Source organism: Zasmidium cellare (assembly GCF_010093935.1).
Source record: "Zasmidium cellare ATCC 36951 unplaced genomic scaffold M409scaffold_15, whole genome shotgun sequence".
NCBI lineage: Eukaryota > Fungi > Ascomycota > Dothideomycetes > Mycosphaerellales > Mycosphaerellaceae > Zasmidium > Zasmidium cellare.
The window spans coordinates 337,061-359,655 of NW_022986959.1; the positions used below are offsets into that span (position 1 = coordinate 337,061).

A 22,595-nucleotide genomic window follows, 5' to 3' on the forward strand; every position below is an offset into this window, starting at 1 on the left:
ATCTTCCTCGGCCATAAGGCCACTGGTTCTTGTAGATGTGGATCTGGTGGGAATGGCGCCTTTACCGTGCTGGTTGATGAGAGATGCCAGGAGTCTTTATTTACACCAAAGAGAGACTTAGGTAGTCAAGGCTCTTTGAGTACTCGAGACTCGCTTACTCCTTGCCGGTGATTGTGGTTGAAACCTGAAATCAAACCTGCGTACAATCTCGGCATCCTGTGAACGAAATGCCGCCGTGCCAGAACATAACCATAGATTTGCACATCAATTCCACGTCAAAATGTCAATGCCTGGTCGGGCTATTGTATGCGATCTCGATTACGTGGATCGAGCCGCAGAATAGATTCTCTGCCGTGTTCTGAGCCGCGTTGAGATGAAGTGGCCAATCATAAGCCTTGATTTTCCGCCGGAAAACACGGTGATCGACACATTCGGGACATTGAAGCCAGGCAGCCGTCTGCGCCACATCTCGAGCGTTGATCTCGCCGTTTATTCCGTTACTTGAGCTGACGTTGTTGCCGCGACGCATACTATGATACATTCGACAACTTGAGCTATGATGCTTTCTGGTACAGATATGGGGTTCAATGGGCAGTCTAGGTACTCACGACGGCTGGGCATCGCCTCATTGCAGTGACGCGGCAACGGCTTAATCATGATAATTTCCATGTCAAACCATTAGGAGAACAGGCTGCCTTTCATCATGAAGCACGATCTATCTTGCAGGCATGTTGTGTCTGGCCGAGATATCAAATTCTGCTCTTCATGGGCCTCCGAAAAATCGGTATCAAGTTGCTCTACTTCGATATCTCGAACCATTCACAATGCAAAACACGTTTGCCCTCCTCTTCATCGCAGCCGCCTGTGGCGTGGCAGCTTTTCCAAGCCAGAATCACAGCTCCACGCCCGATGCAGCAGACGTTTGGAAGCACAAGAAGATATCCCTAGAGGTTTGTGTAGAATTTCAACAACGATGTGTCTACGTCTAACACGTGAAAAGGAAGCATTCGTTCTGCCAGAACTAGTCGAGCACGTGTTCTCCTTTCCCCAGCCCATCGGTGTCTCCAACGAGACGTTCAGGGCTCAGTTCCTGGATATTGGACCCATTCGTCTTCAGCAGATGGATGACCTTGGCATTGATTATATGATCCTATCGTGCGGCTCTCATTGAAGAATTGTACGGTGACTTGGGCTGACGAGGTTGACAGGCATACAGCTCCTCTCGCTCAGGGCGTGAATGAATCCGATGCGGCTGAAGCGCTGGCAACCAGGGCGAATGACTATCTTGGGGAGAACATCAAGAACAATACAGATCGTCTCGGCGGCTTCGCTATGCTGTCTCTCCACGATCCGATGCAAGCTGCCAACGAGCTCGAGAGAGCCGTCTCGAACTACGGCTTCCATGGAGCATTTATGTGTAAGACGCCTGATGTGCACCTTGATGACTGCCGCTGACGAGGACTTACCACCCAGATACCTACCAAGATTACAGCTTCAACGAAACATACTATCTGAGCGATCCTCGATACGACCCTCTTTGGCAGCGACTTGTTGATCTCGATCTACCGGTATACATCCATCCCAGAGGCCCTGGTCCACGACAGATGTTGGACTACCTCCCCTCAACTCCCGATTTGATCGGCGGTGGCTATCAATTCAGTAACGACGTCGGCTTGACGTTGATGAAGATGATAGCGTATGGCGTTTTTGATCGCTTCCCCAGTTTGAAAGTGTTAGTTGCCCATCGACCACTTTGTCGTTTTGCATGCTGACTCGTTTCTACAGGATCTCTGGCCATGTACGTGAAGTTCAGCCGCGGTGTGCTACCTGAGCTGATTTTTGCTTCTAGATGGGCGAACACCTTCCGAGCGACCTCTTCCGGCTCGATGCTCAAGGTATGTCTCTCGAAGGTTTCTCGCAGACACCAGCTAACAGCCCAACAGTCGATCGTCTTCGCTCCGCCTTGAACCTTCCGGCATTACACGACGTCTCCTACTGTAAGCTTTTTATCGCTCCAGGCACGTCGGCCTAAGAGGCTGACCACATATTACCCGAAGACTTCCAGAACAACTTCTATGAAACAACTTCCGGGGACTTCGCCGATGATCTCCTCAACTTCCACATCCAGCAGATTGGAATCGAAAGGATTCTGTTCAGTGTTGATTGTAAGCTCTTCTCTTTTCGATAGCATGACGGTCCTCGAACGCTGATCTCTCTTCTTGCAGACCCCTATGAGAACCTGGCAGATGGGACGAAGTGGCTTGATAACTTGACGCTGCCAGATGGAGAGAAAGCTCAGATTGCCAGGGGAAATGCCCTCAAGCTGCTGAAGTTGGATGGGTGAGATGGCGGGCAGGATATGACAAAAACGAGGCCAGCGAGAAATGAGATTCACCCAACATCTTTCGTTGAGTAACAGTTACATACATGGGTCCCGGCAATGTTGAGTTCTTTTCATCCGATTCTTCCTACCGACACCGAAGCAGCGCTGCGCACTTGGGCTGCCCAATGACCCCCATGCGGAGGTTCTTTGACAAAGAGAGCCTCAAGAGCATTGATCTTGACGGGTCTTCCAATTGCGGCAGCGTCTTTCAATGCTCTTCCCAAACCCTCTTTGTTCATCCGTATCACACTGCCTTGCACTTCGAATTGGCACCCTTTGAACTCCGCATCCCCGCTACCAACATCGCCGTTGCCATCAAGAGTCGCTAAACATCGCCAAACCACGGCTGTCGTATCCACGTAGCTCAGATCACCTCCCAGTATGTCAGCATTGAGTTTCCCTGCATAGTAGCGACTCTCTACCTACCCCTATGCCCTCTTTGGCGGTCTGGCACCTCCGATCACCTTGCGCTTGGCCTTTGGCGGCTTTTGAGATGGACCTGCCTTCACTTGCTTGAGGAAAGGGTTGGCTGGCTTCTGCTTCTCCAGCTTCTTGGGCTGAAGTGAAATGGCGGTATTGCTGCGCATCATGACGGTGATGTTCCCATTCCCGGCTGTCGGCTCGAAGATGCTGTCGAAGTCGGCCCTGAGGTAGGTCTTCTCGATCTTCTGGATGTTCTTCTCGTACGAATCGACTGGCTTTTTGTTCTGCCTCATCCAGTCGGTCTCATCGCGAAGGGGGGCGGGAGACAGAATGACGGGCCCGCCGTAGTTGAAGAACTGACCGAGCACGTTCATGTAGGCAAGGAGAGCGTGCTCAGCGAGGCGCTTGCCGCGCCACTCGGGCTCCACGCAGAAGGAGCTGATGTAGTGGAGCATGTTGGTGCGCAATTGGCGCCGATCCTTCTCGCGAAGGTGAGGTTTCGGCCGGCCCCGTGGCCCGTAGAGGATCTGAAGTACCTTTTGAAGGTCGCTCAACTCGTCTCCATCCCCAGAGTGCTCCTTGAGATGGCCTTCGTATTTCTCTGGCTTGCGAAGAAGTTCCTTGGCCCACGGAGGAACAGTCGACTTGGCGCATCTCAAATGTCTGCGATCCACCTCAATTGCTTCGATCTCGGCTAGGACGTAGTCGGTCCTCTCCGTATTTGTGATGGAGACGCCGCCCCAGAAGTTGCGACAGCTTTCCGAGCTCTTTGGCTGGGTGACCTGAATGAAAGCCATCATCTCATAGCCGATTCCGTCAACATTGCACTTGTACGGACGCGATGCGGAGGCGACGCGATTACGGCGACGGGGAGGGGTCAGCTCCGTGTGAGTCATAGTTCGCGGTGCAACTCGCTTCCCTGGAGGCATCTTCGCAGTTGGTGGAGTGGGTGTCAAAAGCGCGTGCGAACTGGCGACCAAGGAGAGATCGGATGCTGCTCTTGTGGTGGAGTCCGCAGAGCAGAAGCGGTGGGCGTGTTGCTTTGCGGAAGCTGGTGCAAACGACGTGTGGTCTCTGTTGCAAGATCGAGGCAGGCATGCCTCGGGCAAAATGCACTAGCGCGCGGGTAGAAGTGAATTTGCATGTGACGGCTCCGACGTTCAGGCAACGTACCCCAAGGCCGCAACACTGCAGGCCAGATCGAGATTTGTTCTCGCCTGTCCCATGTTGGATTGCCGCATGTTTCATTCTGCTACTTTTCGTGATACGAGTTCTGGTTAATGTGCTGAGAGAGTGTCCCTACATCTCAGCTGCTGCGCAGGGTCGTGCTGATGTAATGCACTCTCATATATCTCTGCCTGAGAGGTGAAGGTCGTTCAGCGGAAGGAGCTCTGCAGATCGAACTCTTTTGAGTACCCGTTCGCTCTTCTCTTCGTGATATCGTTTCCAAATAAGACGCATGTATACATGTCGAGAACGGCATATAGAAGATAGATAGCAGTGCTGCTTGACGCTCGATCAGGGGAAAGATGCGTTTCATATAGCCTGCATATTCTACTTGCTGCAGGCTGCGGCATTGTTCAAACAACTGTACGAAGCGCTTTCAGCAACAATCCCAGCCGATCGCGGATGGCGGCAGTAAGGGTATTGATCTCATTCTTTTTGAATCAAGTCGACCATCAGCGTCTCCGCGCTCCTTCCCAAACAGCGGCCATTAGTGCGAAAGTCTGAGCAATATGCACGGGCCAACGCCCTCACAAAACTCCGCTTGATTTCATCTTTTCTTCCTCTCATTTCCTCTCCACAGTCCCGGCGTCGTTAAACTGAATGGGCGTTAGAGGCAAAGTCGCACAAGCGACGTAAGTATACAGTAATCAGCCCTCTTCAATCACACAAGCGTTTTCGTTATGCGATGAGCCCACCTGGTACTGCCAGGTGTCGGTCTGCCTTGCGAGCGTGGGTGGTCGATTGGGTACATTTCTTCAAGTGCAATGGATGGTCTGTAAGTCGAATTGAGTGATGCATGTCGTTGGTCTATCATTTGCCGGCTGGCTAATAGACATACTAACCGCACTTCCGTCCATTTATCGAACGCCCATGCCGAGAAGAGATGGTCGTTTTCAAGCAGCGCCGCGGGACTAATTGACCGCCATGACCCTCAAAATTATCTCTCCTCGCGGGGCAGGGCACTTGCGAAGGGTAGGTCTTCCCATAGTCCCGCCAATACTATCACTGACCTCTCTTTGCGTGATCCGAGCTGAGAAACACGCGTTCAAGAACGCCGAGCACTGCGTAGAAGATGCGACGCGGCGCGAGAAAGAGCCTGGAATCGAACGGGGCCGGCGGACGAGCAACAGTACGGTATGGATAAGCAGCTGTCAAGGACGAGTTGCGGCCTCATCGCTTTACAGCCCGACATCGCCTGCACGCTACCAGGACACGGCAACAAACGCCTCCGCTGATGCTGCTCTACCACGCGCACCCCGCATGGTCGTCCGTCCCTGGCCTTGCCAGATATTTTGGCTATTAGCTGCCAGGCCAACGCTGCCTGTTCTCACGCACGGGACGTCGTCAATGTTGGGTGAGTCAGAACAATGTGGACCCGCACTCCAAGGAGGCAACGGAAAGGCCGTATCTCACTACGAAGCAGTCCGGTACACCTGATAACGACAGCACCAACAACAAGCGTACCTCCGTCAACTGCCTGAACCCCCACCCCACCTTCAACAACATATCACGTATCCCGAAGAGCTCACCGAGACTATCCACCGTTACCATCGCGCGCCCCATCGCTAGCGTGCACAGCCCGAACCCTCTCATCTTGACCTCTTTGTCGCCGCTGCCGCCGCCCAGAACAGGAAGAAGAACTTAAAGAACCAAAGCTCGATGACAAGAAAGACGAGCAGATACACGACGCGCTTCTGCTGTTCGAGGTTGCGGCATTAGCATTGTACTGCACGAGATACCCAGGGGCAGGATGGGTTCTTCAAGAAATGATGCGCGCTTTAGAGATATTGGAGAGCATAAGGAGTAATGGTAGTTTAGCTTCCTTTCAACTGTGCTGGATGATGGAAGGATGGTTATCCAGCCAATTGGGCGTGATGATGACAGGCCTTCTCGCTCGAGAGATGAGGACATGGCAGACCTCACGTTCTCTCCATCGCAGATATCCTCCAGTTGCAAAGCAGGTGCTCAGGCTATAAAGTATTGTCTCAATCAATTGGGGGATATTGATCGTTGGCTACATCAAGGCAAATGGGGCTGCAGCGGAGCATAAAATTTCGATCCATCCATCGATCGACCGACCGCTCTTAATTCCAATCAATCAATATGGCTGGTACTAACCCTCTTCCCTACGCTCTTTCCCATATACTGGAGCAGAATGTGGATCGTTGTATTCAATCGAAAGAGTAGCAAAAAGAAATATGACGCGTGCCCTGGTGTGTGGGCCGAAGAGCGCTATCGAAAAAAGCAAACGCAAAAAGTTTAAAAAAGGAATTATGGCCCAACACGGATTCGAACCGCGGTCTCTCAAACCCCTCGACATCGCCAACGTGTGGAGAGCCAATCCCCCACTCGGGGAGGGGTGCCAGCCCCTCCAACCTGGCCCCTGCCAGAGGACCAGGCTGCCGCCGATTGCCGACGACGCCAAGCGAGCAACTGCCACATGTGACGAATGTTGTTGAGGTTGAGCGTCTTAACCACTGGACCACCGAGCCTGTGAACTTTGATTGGTGCTGCTTTGTGAAGTGATGTTATGTAGGCTCACTTCTTTCTTGGGCAAGTCAGCGCGCTTCAGCTAGCGTCAAGGGTGATGAGCTACCGGGGCGGCAGGTCTGCCTTCACTCGCCGCTGGCTCGCTCAACAATGAGCCATAGTCCCAGACCAACGCACGTACATTCCACCTCGCAGCACTGTGTTGGAGCAGTTTGCCGATACACAAGGCCTTCACCCGCCGTGCTCCATGTCCCACGATATAGTTCATGAATGATTGATTCACGAAACACCACCGGGAGAAGAGAGAAGATGGCAGCCGAACTTCCAACCTCGAGGCACGTACTTACACACCAGGGTTCCCACCTCCAGACGGATCACTCACTGCTGTACGGTCGCCCTCGGAACGCAAACCCTTCGCGTACATCAACTACACTCAAAAAATCTTACAACCAGCACCAACAACTAGCCAGACATCGCCAAGCTCGCTTTGTGAGACGACAGCGAAGCATCCACCACTGCCGACGCCGGAGGGGCTGCAGACTGAGATGCCAGCGACAAGCACAGCAGAACGTACGGACGGGCATTTGCCCGCATTGAGGTGGAACGCACGGAAAGTAGGCAGGTCTGGGATTCACTTGCCGTTGGGCAGCGCAGTAACGATATCCAATAATCATCGACGCGATCGCCTGGTCCGCGCCGCCACCGAGCACGAGCCACTGACCGTTGGTAAAGAGCTTACAAAGGCCAACTGCCTTTAAATTCGCTTTGCCAGACAACACCACCACCTTACCACGAGACATCATGACTACTGCAAACACCGAGGTGGCGGTAGCTCTGAAGCGGGTGAAGGACGCAATCACTACCTTCAAAGACGACATGGCAACTGACGTCGAGGGGCCCTGCTTGATGGCGAGTGGGACAGGCAACGCCAACGAGGGTGTCGTCTCCCGCGCAATGGAGCGGATCGAGTCGAATGTGCACGCCCTGGAACCCGTTTCTTTCCACCCGTGATCATCGTTCCAATGCTGCCAAGGCAAGCGAAGACCTGTATCACGTCGGGGTACCGCGTGTGCATATCTTGCTTCAGTCAATCTTCACACAATTACGTTTGTGGAACATGTTATGAGCCGAACACTTTCGACGAGGAGGGGCTGAACGCGGAGGAGACGAAGCGCGGTGTCCAGCTGGCAAGGCAGTCCAACCATCGAGCTGGAAGGGCGAAAATTGATAGTCTCTCATTATCGACTTTTTTATGTTGTTCAGCAACCAAGCATATCGCGCAGGTTGATTGTATGCAATGCGCGCAGGTGCCTTTTGAACAGTTCTTCTGAAACGATCGCGATTCGGCCAAGAGGAAGTCGTTAGATTGATCAAGGAGCCGTCGTAGATGCTCATTAAACATTAGCGCTTGATGTGCGTGTGCTACATTCTTATTGTACTCATCGCCTTTCAAAATACGAATGCTGGATCAAAAAGAAAGCATCCCGTCGCAAGAGCCAACACCGATTCGCCGCTGCGCTATTCCTACACGACGCGAACGTTTGCAGAAGCGAAAAAACTCCAAAAAAGAATTGGTCCAACACAGATTCGAACCGTGGTCTCTCAACACCTCGGTCAGCTGCCGTGGGAATCCCATCGACCCGGGGTGCCGCCACCTCCCCGAACATGCGCCGCCTCATGTTGCTGCCGCTTCGAGAGTCGAGTGTGCTACCACTGCAGCACCGGACCTTTTTCAATGTGAAAGACACGCGTTCAAAACGTTTATGAAAGCTCACATCTTTCGCTCCGCGCCGCCGAGCGTTAGCCGAGGGCGGTGAGGGTGGTGACATGAGAGGGGTTTCGTTCTGCCACCACCTCCATCCAGCTATGACAGCGATATTGACCTGGGCCTGTTGCAAGTAGGTATTCGTGCTCACTAAATATGCTGCGAGAACATATTGCCTAGTGAGATAGATGAAAAACACCCCGATCTTCGTCACTACCACAGCTACGAGGTTGGTCGTCACCACTGGGAAGACGCCGAATCCTGAGAACATCGAACGATACCAACGCCTCATCGGGCCAGTGCTGGTAACGTCTTCAGCAACGTTGAAAAGCGCGAACGAACGCGTCGACGTAACAGCCACAGCAGACGGCGTAGATTGACGGGCAGCGTTCATAAAGACGATCGCAAGGTCTCATACTCCGGGTTCTTCGCACTTCGAATACACCAGCAGAGGAACACGTAGGTGAGCAGGAGAACCGATGCAAAGGGCGCGCAGTCGGTTCTCAAATCGTCGTAAAGACTCCCGCTCTCCCACTGTTTCGTCTTTACTTCTCCCACGCCGCGAGCAGTGAGTTCAAACTAGCCAGGCCAGGTTGGGCCATGTAATCAAAGCCAGGTTAGATTGCTCCTTGCGGACGGGAGAAAACACCTCTGCCTTCTTCCACCACGTGTCTGGATCGTCCATCGATCTAGCTTCTGTCCTTTCTGTTCATGCTGAGCTCAGACATACGTCATTGTTAGTTTGGCATAGCAATCAAAAGATAGCTCGCATAAGAAGCCCAAGCTGTATTCTTGAGTGCCTCTCCATCCTTCATCAATTTCAATTATCGATTATATCTTGACCGTAAAAAGTTATACTCTTGTACAATTAATGGAACTCCATATCCTGCATTATGTCCTCGAAACCCCCTAAAAACCCGTCAGTCCAAATCTTTCCCCGGGCACATAAAATCTCGCGTGCTGGTTTTACGGCTGCGTGGCTTCGACGTTCCAGCGCTCGGCAAAGTTGCGACTCTTTCCAGAATCTCTCCTTCAAACCCACCGCCATCGCACACCACAAGCTTCGACTTCACAGACACCAACAACACACCTGACACCACCGTCACCTTTCCCTCTCGACCGCAGCCACCAACATGACCAAACGCAAAGCTCAAGATGATCCGCCAGCTGTATGTTCTTGTATGCAACCCTTCGCGACATGAAAGCTAACAATCTGACAGCAGCGACGAACACGAGCGGCGAAGCGTCACGCCGCGTCTCAGCCAGTGTTTGCCGTGCCACAGATGCTGGAGATGATACTGCTGCACGTTTCAATGAAACAGCTATTCGTTCTGCAGCGCGTCAACTCGAACTGGCGCGACAACAATTCCAAATCGCCGGCCCGGCAAATGAAGCTGTTCCTGCAGCCTTCAGCGAGGCCAATCCGACCGGTGTTGAGCGAAAGCGAGAATGAAGAGAACTTCCAGCTATACACCACCAACCTCAGACTTAACCCAGCGGCTGGTATGTGGCGGATCTGGGGCGACCCGAAGCATGCGATCGTGGGCAAGGACAAGACGACCAACGTCGGAGCCTGGATCATCGGACAGATGGATGAGAGCGAGATTGCTGTCTTCTTCGAACTCGGCACGTTCCAATCTCTCAACCACTACACCGCACGCCAGCAGCGGACCGGAGGCCAGTCTTGGGAGAAGATGTTGCTTCATCAGCCACCTGTTGTCGTAGTGCAGCTGACGCACCACATCGAGACCGAGACTGGGGAGGACTCGGTCGAGCACCATATCTGCAACCAAGCAGGGTTGACGTGGGGCGACCTTCACCGCGGGGTGGAAGAGTTTGAGGTTCAGTATCGCCAAGAGAGAAGGAAAGATGTGCCCAACGGAACCGTCAACTTGGGTTTCCGGGTCAAGATATCCGGACTGGACCAGGAGCTCAGCAGCGTCTTGTATTCATGCATGGGCAGGCTGGACTGGGATGGGTTGTGTGGGTGCCTGAGGATGCTCCAGGAGGAGCAAGATTACGAAAGTGAGACTCCCTGTCGAAAGATTCCCATGGATTGAAGGAGAAATACCTACAACACGAAAAGTTTTGTATGAACTACGGATGTTGCTTGAATGGACGAAGAGTTCTTTGTTTCCCCTAACACCAATAATGGAGCCTAAACGAGGCCCTCGCGGCTGAAGTTCACTTCTTTGTACCTCGAGACAATGGACGCTTGAGAATGCTGACAGCAGATCTACGTTCATGGCCATCATGCCGTCTTTTACTCTGTGCTGAAGCAGCGGGCCCCATAGCCCGAGCCCATTCCCCCAGACGCGTTGCTCCATTTGCTTGTGAAAAGGAGGACTGTGCCATGCAGTGAACGATGCAAGCAAGACCCCGGATGCAGAGCATGGGTCGAAGCATTGCAAGTGTCACAATGACTTTTATGTGGACTGTAGATGTGTATGGCCTTTGCGGACAGAGAAAGATTGTTGAGCAGCCAGGCTAGAAAGTCAAGAAGAGGCCTGGAGGGAAGCTCTGAGCGAGGTATTCGTAGGTCAAAACAATGGCTTCCTCGAGCCCTGCCATGGAGGACGAGATCGACTGACTGGGACTCTTTCAATGCTGTTTCTCTGAATGAACGTAGGAGGGCTATGGCATTCAAGAAGTACCGGTTGGTCAGAGACTCGTGTGTACTGTGAGAAAAGCTACAGATCTTTCGTCCTCAACTTTTTGGACGCCTATTCTTTTCAGACCATACGGGGCAAGCCCACGACTTGCAGAGGTCGTTCCCAGACCTAGCCACGCGATCAACGATGGGGATGAAGAATATTCGCAAGCCTGCCTCTCACCCCTCGCCTCTGCTGGCCTTGCTCACTGTCTTTACGCTGCTGGCCTTCCTTGCGCTCCTGGCGATCTTTCCGGTTCTGCTGATGGCGGAGATCTTTGAACCAGTACCCGCGCCTGTGGTCGGTATTTTTGTTAGAGAACTGCTTCGATCCACTCGATATCACTCGGTCACTCACAGCAGCATGTACCCCTTCCAGCCTTCCACTCCCCATCGCCCCTCATCCCTCGCTATACCATGCCGCAACTGCTCCCAGATCTCCTCGCTCATCTTATTCGACTGTGTCACGAGCGCCGTCGGAAAGTCGCCCCGCCGAGGGTCACGACCTTCCCGGGCGGATCCCAACGCCATGATCTCTCCAAGCACATAGTCCCAGTTGTCTTCGCGAACTTGGCGACGCTGTCCATTCGCGTACTTGAGCCAAGTGGTCCAGGTAAAGCTCCGGTTCTGAGCTGATGATGGAGTATGCTGAAGGTGCTTGCTACGGAGCTGTTGCTGGATGTCCTCGAAGGAGGTCGTGAAGTCGAGGTTGGCGCGCTCGCTGTGGCGTTCTGCCAGGGCGCCCCAATGGCCTCTTGTGCGATAGTTGAGTTCCAGTTCGACGGGGAATGAGATCACGCGTGGTCGAGGATCTTCCTTTGGGCGGCGTTCCTCTCGCTCGTTGTCAACATAACCTGGAGGGCGGTCACTCCGACGGTTAATCTGGTTGTATACAGGCAAGGGATCCATTTTGGCGAGTTACTCAGTTTGAGCCAGTAGGAGTAGTGCCACAATGAGTTTCTCGCCTTCAAGTTGCGCACTGTCGAGCAAGAGCCAGGTATTCACCGTTGGTTGCCAGGTCGACCCCGTGACGACGTGCATGTGACCCAGCGCCGTTTGTCAAATCCAAAGAGCTCGTCTTTTCTGTCTGCACTCCTCCAGACCTTCAACAAACGGCCCATATCCATCGCCAAAATACTCCGCTTCTGAAGCCCTGAGCTGTTCGTCTCTCCACTTGACGTTGCTCTGCGAAACAGGCGACGTCGATCTCTCCTTCTCACCAACAACATCAACAAACAACGCCAGCATACCACGCGACAACGACAACATGTCGGCGCCGCCACCAACAGCACGACTTGGCTTCCCATTGCCCGCCGAACTCCTGGAAGAGGTCCTTCTCCAACTGCCTCACATCCGCGATATCGCCCGCTGCAAAGCCGTCTGCCGCCAGTTTCGCGACGCTATCAAGACCTCACCCTCTTTCCGCTTCATGCCATTCTTCCCCTTCGCCGATGACAAGCGCGTCATGAAAACCGTCTTCAGCAAGCGCAACCTATTCTACGGCCAGCCGTCTCCTTTCGTTACCTGCATCAACCCCATCTTCGCCATGCAAGTCGTCAATCTGAGGATCAGCTACGGCGAGTTGTTCGGCTGCTGGTGGACGAGCAGCACTGACTCCCCATCTTACAACCCCGTCACCGGCATTGTCCGCATCCGCTGGCAACTCGCGAGAGATGCCTCCTTCGGGCGACCTCGCATCACGTCCAAGAAGATCCTCAACATGCGCATCGACCACCCTCGAGTGCGTACTTGGATGGACATGTGCATCCGGAGCGTTCCGAAAATGAGCGGGGAGATCAAGCCAGAGACGACCATCAGGGAGTTCCTCGAGTGGTCTGATGTGTTGGATCTGGACGAGAAGCGGGCCAGTAACCTGTTCGTCAAGGAACCCATCATTCACGCTTGAGTGCGGAGTGTCCGTTGAGGGGTCAGTATAGCATGATATATGGGCTCTCGGAACGTGGTGCTGACTCGTGGGGGGTTGAAGGGAGAAACGGTGAGATACCGTGCAGTCACTTGCGCATCAAAAGCAACTTTGCTGCACCGATCATGAACTCTCATCTCTCATCTCAGGGGGGCTCTGCAGTCTGGCAGAAAGAGTGCAGAGTGATGCTCCAGAATTCGAGACTTCGACAAGCTCGGACTGTCATAAGACACAGGAAAAGGAGCAGACTGTGCGTTATGAGACGAGCGGTACGACTTGGAGTTTTGCTGGATCAGCAAGCTCGTCAACAGGACTCGATTATGAGCTGCACTGGATAGAGATGGGACCAAGCCCCAGTGGTGGTCTCATTCGCATTGTCTCCAGTCATTCTTCCCTTGACCTCATACCTTCTCTCAGGGCCTACCTTCCAACCTTGCCCCTTCAATCTCTTCTTCTTGACTTACGTCAACTCTATGCTCTTCTCAAATACAACAGCCAACCACTACTTCACGCAGGACTGAGCTGCTGATCGATCGTTAGCACTCGTAGAAACCCTCATATGCTGTAGCCTGATCAGAAAGAAGGGGTTTCCGGTTGTAACCTCATTCTTGCCACAGCAACAACGACTATTTTGAAAATTGGTCTTTGTGTTGTCTCTCGAATGCATGCCCATAGCTGCGAGTCAGTCGATCAAGTTCCAGCATCACGATTGATTTTGTTTGGGATATAGATTGCGTCTAGAGCCGCGTTCATATGCCGGCATGCTGCTGAGAATGAAACTTGCTCAAGACACCACGTTCAACAATGGAGAACCCTTTCTGGACCTTATGAAGCTGGAGTTGGAGACACAACCTGAGCTCTATTCACTGAGTGTACCCAGCTGTGCAAGAAACGAACTTTAACAAAGAGCAAGGATGCTGTTGGTACCGTTGAAGGCCTGTTGTGGCTGGTCTTGGACGCAAAGAGGACAAGGCGGCGATCTTCCCAGCCAAGCGTTGTTTGTCTTTCCCTGTACTGTGGAAGGAAGACATCAATCCCCAAGCCCTCCCCACGAAGGTACGGGATGAATGTTGTGAAGTCTTCGTTGCAGGCCAGAGAAAAGGACAAACAGGAGGATCTAGGCCAGGGGCTGGAGTCTCAACACGGCTGCTTCACAATATTGCGTGGAACTTTGGACGTCACGGAAGGTCTCAAATCAATGTTAGAGACGACGTGAAGAACCTTGAGACGATGAAGCAAATATGACGCGCATTGATGGTTTCTTCTTGCTGCGATCGACCCCAATTCCTTTCCCACCGACCGTTCGACTTCTTCGCCTGCTCCCACCGATCGCTGGAGGGTTCTCCCTCTATTCTTTCCAACCTCAAGCAAACGGATTCCGCCCGAGCATCCTGTCTCCCCGCCCTACTCTCCACTGCACCCCCTTCGGCAACTCCCAGCTCCGCTTCGCCCAGGCCTCTGAAAACTGAAATCGAACGGCCCGACACGCACCGGGATACGTCTGATACCCCTCCAGCACCGACACGAAGTCCGACATCGCCATGTACACTGCGAGTTTGACATACTCAAGCACGCCATGCAGGAGTTGGAAGTTGAGGTCTTCGCTGTCCACGCGGGCAACAAGGATGTCTTCTGTGATGGGTGGATCGATGCAGGTGCCGAAGGTGGGTGAGTTGAGGTCCGTGTCGAGGGAGAGATGTTTGGCGATGGCGTTGACGGTGCGGCAGCCCAGCTTTCGGGCGTGGTAGGAGCTGTGGTTGGCGCCGGGTTGGATTCTGAATTTGAGAGGGACGTCGAGCGAAGCAGAGATGGGGCAGGTGTACCAGGGGTTGTTGGGGTCGTTGGTGTTGAGTTCGGTGCTGTCAACGACAGTTGGAATCATGTCTTTGCTGTAGAGCGTCAATGTGTGGCATCGGATTAGGTCGTTGGATGTCATAACGGCCAGGGAGGGCAGGCGAGTGGCTCTGGTAGACGAACATTATCGTCAGGGACGATGGGCAATATGTACGAGAGGGCAGGATGCTAGAACGTGCGGACGCTATACAGCAAACAGGAAGAATATGATCGCACGTTCTGGTGAGTAAGACTCGTTCACCAAGTTAACGAAGTGTCACTCAGCGTCCATTCAAGATACTTCCAGTTCCGTGAGGTTGGAAGAATGCCGCTGTTCTGGAAGACGCAAGAACTTGCTCTTCCATGGGTGGAGGAGGAGGATATGAACTACGAGAGGGCCGGCGATCGAGGTCAGCGAGAAGATTGAAGAAAAGACAGGAAGATTAAAAGGAACACAGGAATCGACGTGAGAGAAAGGCATCATGTGTGGGGACCATTGCGTTCTGATAGCAGGTATGCTGTGCAAATGTGACGGCTTGGCACATGGATGGCTTCGTTCAGGAGTCTGCACGGAGACGATATCTTCAGCTGTGAGTGAAGGCTCGGCCATCTGTGTATAGACACCTTGCCGCACCTGCTCTGGGTGCTTGGATGGAAGGAATGAATCGATAGGCCGTCAAGCGTGGACGTTGCTATGAAGGATGCTGACCGATCGATCCTGATGTATCTCCTCCGTCGTCTCACCAAAGCTCTCTCCCCCTGTTCTCCCTTGTTCTACTCTATCATTGATTAGCCAGTTGATGCGGCACGTGTTGACTGTGGTGGGATCTTACCTCTCTTGCGAAGACTTAGGAAGATGGACGCAAGATGCTTGGCATGGTGTCGAGCAGCTGCATACCAACGCAGTACTTCTTATGGTCTTTCCAGTCCTCCTTCTGGCACTCCTTTGAGCAGTACTCAGCGGCCTTGCATGCACCACACTTCAGCAGCTTGTTGGTGTCGCTGCCCTTCGTGCCACACTTTGCACATGCCTCTTTCTTGTTCGGACTCGGGATTGGAGCTCGAAGAGCCGTCCAGTAGGCCTTCTCAGATGGGTCTGTTGCCTTGGCAGCATTTTGCATCGAGAAGAGCCGCCAGTATGTGCCGAACAGGCGAGGCTCGAAGAATCGATCAACATCCTTGCGAGTCGACTCTTTGAAGTGCTCGCCGTAGCTCTGAAGAAGGCCACAGATGTACTTGCCCACGAGTTGGAGGAGAATCTCAATGTCCTTGCCCAGATCCTTCCCATTCTCGCGAACGACGACCGCAGCACCGAAGAGTGGCGGTGCCATGTACTTGCCGAAGTCGTCGCTGGAAGTGTCGGCATTTGCGAAGAGTGCATTCACCACGCGCGAGTAGGTGTTGTGGCCCGGCGGGAGGTTGTTGCTTGTGGCCTTCTTGATCTTCAGCAGCATGCCCATGCGCCAGGAGACGTCCGATGAGATCCAGTTGTCGTTGTTGAAGCTGTGAGCGCTCACAACAACGGGCTCCAAGTGCGTGGCGGTGCCCAGCTCGACGCCTCTGACATACGGAGTGGGCTGATCATTGGCGCCGGTGACATTGGCTCTGCAGGCGACGATCACACCGCGGACTGGAGCAACTGATGGCATCGTGACTGTAATGAAGGCGTCGTGGTTCTTGCAGATGGCGAGATGGAGTCTTTTGCGACTTGCTGCTGTGACTTCGACAGGCGGACGGTGCGGGTGGCAAGCGGAGCTGGAGGTTCTGTCGAGGTTGTGGTAGAGAGGAGAGCGGAAACGAAAGTCCGGAGTCTAGAAAAGGAAGTTAAGTCGCGACATCACGTGGTGTCAGCGGAGAAGTGCCAACAGGTGAATATTTGCTGCCGCCTCTGATCACAACCTGGAGACCGCATATAGCACGTGTCGAGTATATTGTGTCGTGAGGTGTGTATAGCGCAACGTGCCGTGACAGTATCAAGACTCAGCTTCACATGAGATAGAATCCATTCCTTCATATGTCTGCTCCAGCAAACGAAACCCCGTCTCATACTCTTTGCCCTAGGGATGCCGTGCTGGAAGATCCACTTACGGGGCATGGCGGAACGGACATGCTTTGTCTTGTCCCCTAAATTGTTTGGCATATTTCCCAGCCAAAAGCCAATTCATGGTTTGTTGTGCTCCATACCAAGTCCAACAGTGCGAGAGGAGGCAAGCTGGACGGACCATGGGTACCCAAAGTAGGCTGACACTTGAAAGTTGGAAGCGCGAGGCAAAAGGCTCTCCGTAGAGACTTTGCCGTTTTGTAGGGCCGATTATGAAGACATGAATCACGATACGATATGAGCAGAAGCAACATTGACGCAGACATCCACGCCCCGGAGCTCTCAACCGCCAGCATCTGCAAATAACGGTACTTCTACCCAGTCTTCCCATCTCCTCATAACTCGACCGATGTTTGGCTTCCAATCATGTTGCAGATGCTCGCGAACATAGCAGTCAAGGATGTTACGACGTCCGCGAAGTAACAACTGGCGACCTTCGGCAGCTTGTGTGCGACTACCTCAGCCCACGCGAGCCTTCTCTGACACCTCGCTGCTTCACATAGAATTTTCTTCTCAACCATCTTCAAGGGGTTGAGATACAAGGGCTCACCATATACCGAAGCACGGTCCGCTGGGCGATGGGTCGCATCGCCGGTTCGCACTGACGGGAAGAGTACAGATCGAGTTGAGGTCAACGATTATGTCTAGGGCCATGCACTCATAGAAGCTATAGCTAAGCATATAGTTCGGGGTCGGCCTGACCCTCGTTCGATCGTCCATAGGGTCTGCGGTTGGTTTCGCGACCCAGTCAACTCCGTACAAATTCAGTTCTTGGAGCTGGACTCCGATGCCTTGGGCGACTCCAAGCCTAGTGTTGGGAGCGGTCTTTAGGAAGGACCCGTAACCCCTGAGAACAATGTGAAAAAGGCGCTGCGAATGGGAGACAGTCGTGTAAAGTCTTATATGTGAACGGAGGATGGGATGTTCGTTCGCGAGTGAACTTTGGATCGACTGTTTCCCACGGCATCGGTCTGTGCGCGCCTCCTCAAAGTTCTCACAAATTCTCGAAATCCCCCTAGAGCAGCGCAACATCCCACCAACACTATCACCGACCAAGCGTTTCGACTCCTGAACAGACCCTCCGTCCATCATGTCAACCGTGGAGAGAGCCTTTGCTGTGGTCGAGCTGTTCGAAAATATCGCCATCCAAGTTCACGCCCGCGACGTCCCCGCCTGCCGCACCGTTTGCAAGCAGTGGCGGGCTAACATTGACGGCTCGCGGCCTGCTCAGGGCAAGCTTTCCATGTTTCCGGCTCAAGACGACTATATGGCTTCCATCAGTGATACCTCGGTAGACTGGTAGTTCACTGCCGTACCGGGATCGTCAAGCCACGAAGTGCATTGATCGGACTGGAGGAAGAGAAGGAGAACTTTACGGAGCTTACGCCAGTACTGCTCATCATGAATGGAGCTCTGTTCTCCAGATCTCTCGACAAGATGAAGGAGCACTGGCAGGTCTCACCACACCGGGCTTGGAAGGTCAACATTCGCCAAGGACGCCTCAACGCCATTCTCGACCTTCGCTTCGATCCCATGAGCCTGAAGCCGCAGCACAAAGCATTCGACATGTACCTGACCCAGCCTCCCATCAAGCAGATTGATCTGTTCGCAATGGTTGAAACACCATCCAGTGGCACGAAGCATACGAAGTTGATGTTCATTCGCAACGGGGAGGGTATCAAGGCGAAGCATATCGTGCAACACCTCAAGAAAGCGATGCTGCAAGTGCAGTGTGCCCGCTCGAATGCTGCAGACCCAGCGACGAGGGAGCATATGCTATGGAGAGAGAGTTGGATGCACATGCCGGACAAGTTTGTCCTTACGGAGGAAGAGGCTGATGTTTTTGGAGGGTTGTCAACTGGGGAATGAAGAGGATGTGACAAAGCGATGGAAGTACAGAATAACTATCTCGAGACGGCAAGAGCATGGCCATCAGTAGGAAGGGGGAGGTAGACATAGTAGGAGATCACGAGCGGAGTCTTGACAATCGATTCGCCGGCCTCGCTACAGGGCAATATGTTACACCTTCTGGGCAACGACAGCAGGACCACCAACATCTCACCTACCAGCGAGATAGTACACTCAGTGGTTGATCAACGAGTCAAGTCGAGACCCTGTCGACAAGGCCAGAGCAACATCCTATCTTGTGGTGCTCCTGTCAGACGTCTATGCTCAGCATTCAAGACCTCCTGTTCTATCCCCCGAGGAAGCAGCTTCAAGGCGCTCGACTGGAACAACATCAAGAAATGTACGGGTCTTACGGCCTTTGATAAAAAAGACTCACCGTGTGCAAGGTCACGAATGGGACCGGCACCAATCTCCATGCCTGTGATAGGAAGGATGGGGACTGAAGCCCGAAGTAGTCAATGTGCTATCTGCAGCGGCTCCCGACGCAGTATGCTTGCGAGGTACCATCAGGGCTTGCTGCCCAAGACAGATAAACTGAGGAGTGGTATGTGATTTGACAAGAACTTCAAAAACTGCCCCACACAACAGCTTGGCACCCAACAGACCGGACCGTGCTCGTCGTTGATCTTCCATACAGATCTTGAAGCAATCCGAGACCCTAGGCCGGGAATGGAGGGATGTGAAGTGAAGCGAAGGTTCAAGCTTCTCTGCCCAGTGTACCGTTCCTCATGTGTGCTGCTCGGTGTACGCGGACTAAGATCGACCGGCGTTCCCTGTCTCGGTCTTACCGTGATCTATGTCTGTTGTGTGGCGCCTGAGAGCGGCTATATTCAACCCCAAGTAGAGCCCTCTCTCTGTTATAATGCCATGCAAACGTGTGAGAAAAGAGATAACAAACTTCATGGGGTCCACGGAAGCATCGACTGAAACAAATAGTGCAGAAATGGCGTTGAGAAACACTAATCTTCACGTTGGCGAGCAAGGGATAGAGGGAGGTAATGAATCTTATTGCGAGTCAGTGATAGACTTCATGGAGTAACACAATCTCACATGTTTGTTGCTTTCGCCTGCTCGGCAGCTCCTTTCGACTCTCACAACCCTGGTGCTTATTCATTTAACGCTCCTTCACCATACGCTCTACGACGACCCGTGAGACTTGTCTCTCAACTGGGCGGTATATGGCGCAGACGTGGGAGGAAACGACGTTACCTACGCTATCCAGAAACTTGACGTGTGAGACGATGACCGTTATCCGGCAATTCTCAAGCGCGTGAACAAATAGCGACAAGAACGCTGGATCTACAGGATAGTTACTCCCAGCACACCAGATGTTGGAAATTATAAAATTGTAGCAGCAGCGCTTTGCAGGCGTGGTGTTGTTGAGTCGACGGGGGTTGACATTGCTAGCAATTGTACTGCAAAGGTTGGTTAGCTATATGAACATGTCCCTTCTCAGAGCAGACGAAGTTCGTGGTCATATTCCGATCGCGGAGCGGCCTGCTGGTTGGGAAGGCGAGTCACTTCCGAATTCGGCAGTAGCGAAGTGAATGCTCGCTTAACCTTCCAAATCCAAGCTCCGCTTCGCCACCTCGCGCTTCGTGTTCCAGCGCCGAACCTACCACAACAGTTGTCGCAACACCACACCGGCGACAAGAAATCCATCACCGCAGTGCACCCTCACTCACTGCAGCGCAACAACATGGCGCATCCGCACCTCGGCGACGACACCGCGCCAACGAACACCAACAAGATGCCTCCACCCGGTCCTTTTTTCCCCCACGATCCCAACCCTTCGAATAGAACCCGGTGCACGAAGCGCCCCAAAAGCTCCTTCATTTCCCGTTCCGAGCGCTCAAAACCGCACTGTTCCAAGCTCAGCAATCAAGCCCGACTCGGACCATCGCTGCCTAAACGCACCGAACCTGGTCTGCTTCCACTCGAGCGTACGGGCTTTGAAGCGCCTCAGACCGACATCCTCCGCGATTCCCACCCTCCGAGCTCGAATAGCACGTTGCAAGAAATGATGGAGTCGTTCGAGTCTTTGAGCGTGAAGAGCAGTGGAAAGGAGAAGGATGTTGAGGTGGAGAAGGGAAAGCAAAAGATCGGAGGCACGAAGGGAGATGGGATGGCGACTCGAGGATATGCAGTAGGCATCATGAATTTGCTCAAGGACATGATCAAAGAAGAACAAGGTCAACCACCGAGGCCGCGCGGTCGAAAGCGAGAGCACGATGAGATGGAAAACCCTGAGGGAGAAGAAGAAGAGCTAGCACCGGCAACAGAGCGTGGGTTTGGCACCACCGAGATCCTGGAACATATCCTGGACTTCCTGTCGCCTGGCGATCTCCTGCTATGCCTCGCAACCTGCCAGACATTCAAGAACTGCTATGACAACTCAAAGAAGCTCAAGCTCAAGACGTGCGAAGAGGTCGAAATCACAATGCCTGGAGTAATTGTGTATCGTGCCCACAGCCCAGCCTTCGCTGGCAACGGCAACGGCGCGAACAGCACAGCTATTCCTCCTGCCAACGGCAACCTCACCGGACCGAGTCACAACACAACAGCCGCGCCAAGCGCGAATTCCGCTGTTCCGCCCGCCCCTCGCAAGCCTCCGCTCATCTTCAACATCAACCCACTGCTTTTCGGACCCGTCGTCCGCGCCCGTAACGACCAATGGCATCTTACGTACACCTTCAAAGGCGCCAGGGGAGTGCAGCTCGCTCGTGTCATCTGCGAGCCTGGCAAAGAGCTGGCTTTCGAAGTCACATTCAATAACCCTCGTTTCAACCCTGGTTGGGCCGCAGCCCCCACCGGATCCTGGACGAGACTGTACCCCATCGACGCCGGCATGCAAGTTCAGCTCAAGGTGATCTACTGGGATGAGCGGAGCTACGAGACGCCGCGTGGTGAGATCACCGTCAACAAGACTGCAAAGGCCACACTGTCTTGCTCTGCAGCTAAGGTTGGCCAGATCCTCGCTCGTGCTCGTCAGGTCAATACCGTGCTGCAGGGGTACCTCTTCGAGCTGCCCCCGAGGACCAACGATTTGATGAAGGAGATTGGCGGCCAAGGTTTGAGTTTATGGGCCACGGACAAGCTTGACAAGAGGATTGCGTGCACGGTTGAGACAGTCACGATGACGAAGACCTTGTGCTAGAGGTTCATCGAAGATTGAATCTCCATGTCGGAGGAACGAATGGGTTAATGCAAGCAGTCAACGATTGAAACGAAAACAAAACAGCCATGGAAGAGAAGTGGAGCTTGCCCCAAAGCAATGTCAGCTACAGCTCAGCCAGTTCCATGGCTGTTGTTCAAGCCGAGAGCAACGCCGGTCTCAGTCTGATTGTTTGATTCAACTCTTAATCCCTCATTACATTCTCCTCTTACCTCGTGCGCATAACCTGGACGACAGGAAAGCACGACAGTCGCCAAGACAAGACGTCACTCCAGGGTTGGCACGCTTACAGAAGATGGATAGGACTCAGAGAACATGGCATCGATAAGTGGCATTCTCATTCTTTCGGGAAGGGAAGTGGGTAGACAGTCGAGCTCATTGAATCCACGTACAGTGCATAAGATGATGGCTCTGCGAGTTTCTTGTAATTGAATGAATGCCCTTCCCATACTGTATTTTCTCATGTCCAGTTGTTCAATTGACAGTTTGATGAATCTAATCATACTTCAACGCTTCTAAGAGATCGTAGGATCCTACCCAGAGACTTTCTTCCCGGAGTTCGGGAATCAGGAAACGTAAGAGTGTGTCCAAAAGTTAGTATCGCGAGTAACGTACTTGATGGGGAAGCTGCGCAGACGGTGAAGCTGCGTACGGATCCGCGACACTTTCGCGTTTTCTTTTAATTTCTCGCGACACGCTTAACTTTTAACTCTTCT

The 22,595-nt window shown here is 53.1% G+C and overlaps 9 protein-coding genes across 9 annotated transcripts; 5 read left to right on the top strand and 4 right to left on the bottom strand.

Annotated features, from left to right (window-relative positions):
- Positions 1 to 824: 824 nt before the first annotated feature.
- M409DRAFT_22262 (uncharacterized protein) lies at positions 825 to 2,344 on the top strand (the record flags this gene model as incomplete). Its single annotated transcript, XM_033806261.1, has 9 exons — positions 825 to 950; positions 1,001 to 1,155; positions 1,209 to 1,417; positions 1,474 to 1,732; positions 1,786 to 1,798; positions 1,850 to 1,895; positions 1,944 to 1,997; positions 2,058 to 2,165; positions 2,226 to 2,344. 9 exons carry the CDS (start codon positions 825 to 827, stop codon positions 2,342 to 2,344), a joined length of 1,089 nt encoding a protein of 362 aa, XP_033668343.1.
- A 467-nt stretch (positions 2,345 to 2,811) lies between these two features.
- M409DRAFT_54053 (uncharacterized protein) lies at positions 2,812 to 4,032 on the bottom strand (the record flags this gene model as incomplete). The annotated part of the gene is made up of 2 exons (XM_033812570.1): positions 2,812 to 3,880; positions 3,980 to 4,032. 2 exons carry the CDS (start codon positions 4,030 to 4,032, stop codon positions 2,812 to 2,814), a joined length of 1,122 nt encoding a protein of 373 aa, XP_033668344.1.
- Positions 4,033 to 9,421: 5,389 nt separating this feature from the next.
- M409DRAFT_22264 (uncharacterized protein) lies at positions 9,422 to 10,317 on the top strand (the record flags this gene model as incomplete). Its single annotated transcript, XM_033806262.1, has 3 exons — positions 9,422 to 9,457; positions 9,509 to 10,192; positions 10,252 to 10,317. 3 exons carry the CDS (start codon positions 9,422 to 9,424, stop codon positions 10,315 to 10,317), a joined length of 786 nt encoding a protein of 261 aa, XP_033668345.1.
- A 632-nt stretch (positions 10,318 to 10,949) lies between these two features.
- M409DRAFT_54055 (uncharacterized protein) lies at positions 10,950 to 11,847 on the bottom strand (the record flags this gene model as incomplete). Its single annotated transcript, XM_033812571.1, has 3 exons — positions 10,950 to 11,068; positions 11,149 to 11,234; positions 11,297 to 11,847. 3 exons carry the CDS (start codon positions 11,845 to 11,847, stop codon positions 10,950 to 10,952), a joined length of 756 nt encoding a protein of 251 aa, XP_033668346.1.
- A 358-nt stretch (positions 11,848 to 12,205) lies between these two features.
- M409DRAFT_22266 (uncharacterized protein) lies at positions 12,206 to 12,844 on the top strand (the record flags this gene model as incomplete). The annotated part of the gene is made up of 1 exon (XM_033806263.1): positions 12,206 to 12,844. One exon carries the CDS (start codon positions 12,206 to 12,208, stop codon positions 12,842 to 12,844), a length of 639 nt encoding a protein of 212 aa, XP_033668347.1.
- A 1,381-nt stretch (positions 12,845 to 14,225) lies between these two features.
- M409DRAFT_22267 (uncharacterized protein) lies at positions 14,226 to 14,798 on the bottom strand (the record flags this gene model as incomplete). The annotated part of the gene is made up of 1 exon (XM_033806264.1): positions 14,226 to 14,798. One exon carries the CDS (start codon positions 14,796 to 14,798, stop codon positions 14,226 to 14,228), a length of 573 nt encoding a protein of 190 aa, XP_033668348.1.
- A 745-nt stretch (positions 14,799 to 15,543) lies between these two features.
- Positions 15,544 to 16,920, bottom strand: M409DRAFT_54058 (uncharacterized protein; the record flags this gene model as incomplete). Its single annotated transcript, XM_033812572.1, has 2 exons — positions 15,544 to 16,459; positions 16,784 to 16,920. The coding sequence occupies 2 exons, from the start codon at positions 16,918 to 16,920 to the stop codon at positions 15,544 to 15,546; spliced, it is 1,053 nt and encodes a 350-aa protein (XP_033668349.1).
- A 966-nt stretch (positions 16,921 to 17,886) lies between these two features.
- M409DRAFT_54059 (uncharacterized protein) lies at positions 17,887 to 18,665 on the top strand (the record flags this gene model as incomplete). The annotated part of the gene is made up of 2 exons (XM_033812573.1): positions 17,887 to 18,087; positions 18,126 to 18,665. The coding sequence occupies 2 exons, from the start codon at positions 17,887 to 17,889 to the stop codon at positions 18,663 to 18,665; spliced, it is 741 nt and encodes a 246-aa protein (XP_033668350.1).
- A 1,738-nt stretch (positions 18,666 to 20,403) lies between these two features.
- On the top strand, positions 20,404 to 21,861 carry M409DRAFT_54060 (uncharacterized protein; the record flags this gene model as incomplete). The annotated part of the gene is made up of 1 exon (XM_033812574.1): positions 20,404 to 21,861. One exon carries the CDS (start codon positions 20,404 to 20,406, stop codon positions 21,859 to 21,861), a length of 1,458 nt encoding a protein of 485 aa, XP_033668351.1.
- Between the last annotated feature and the right edge of the window lie 734 nt (positions 21,862 to 22,595).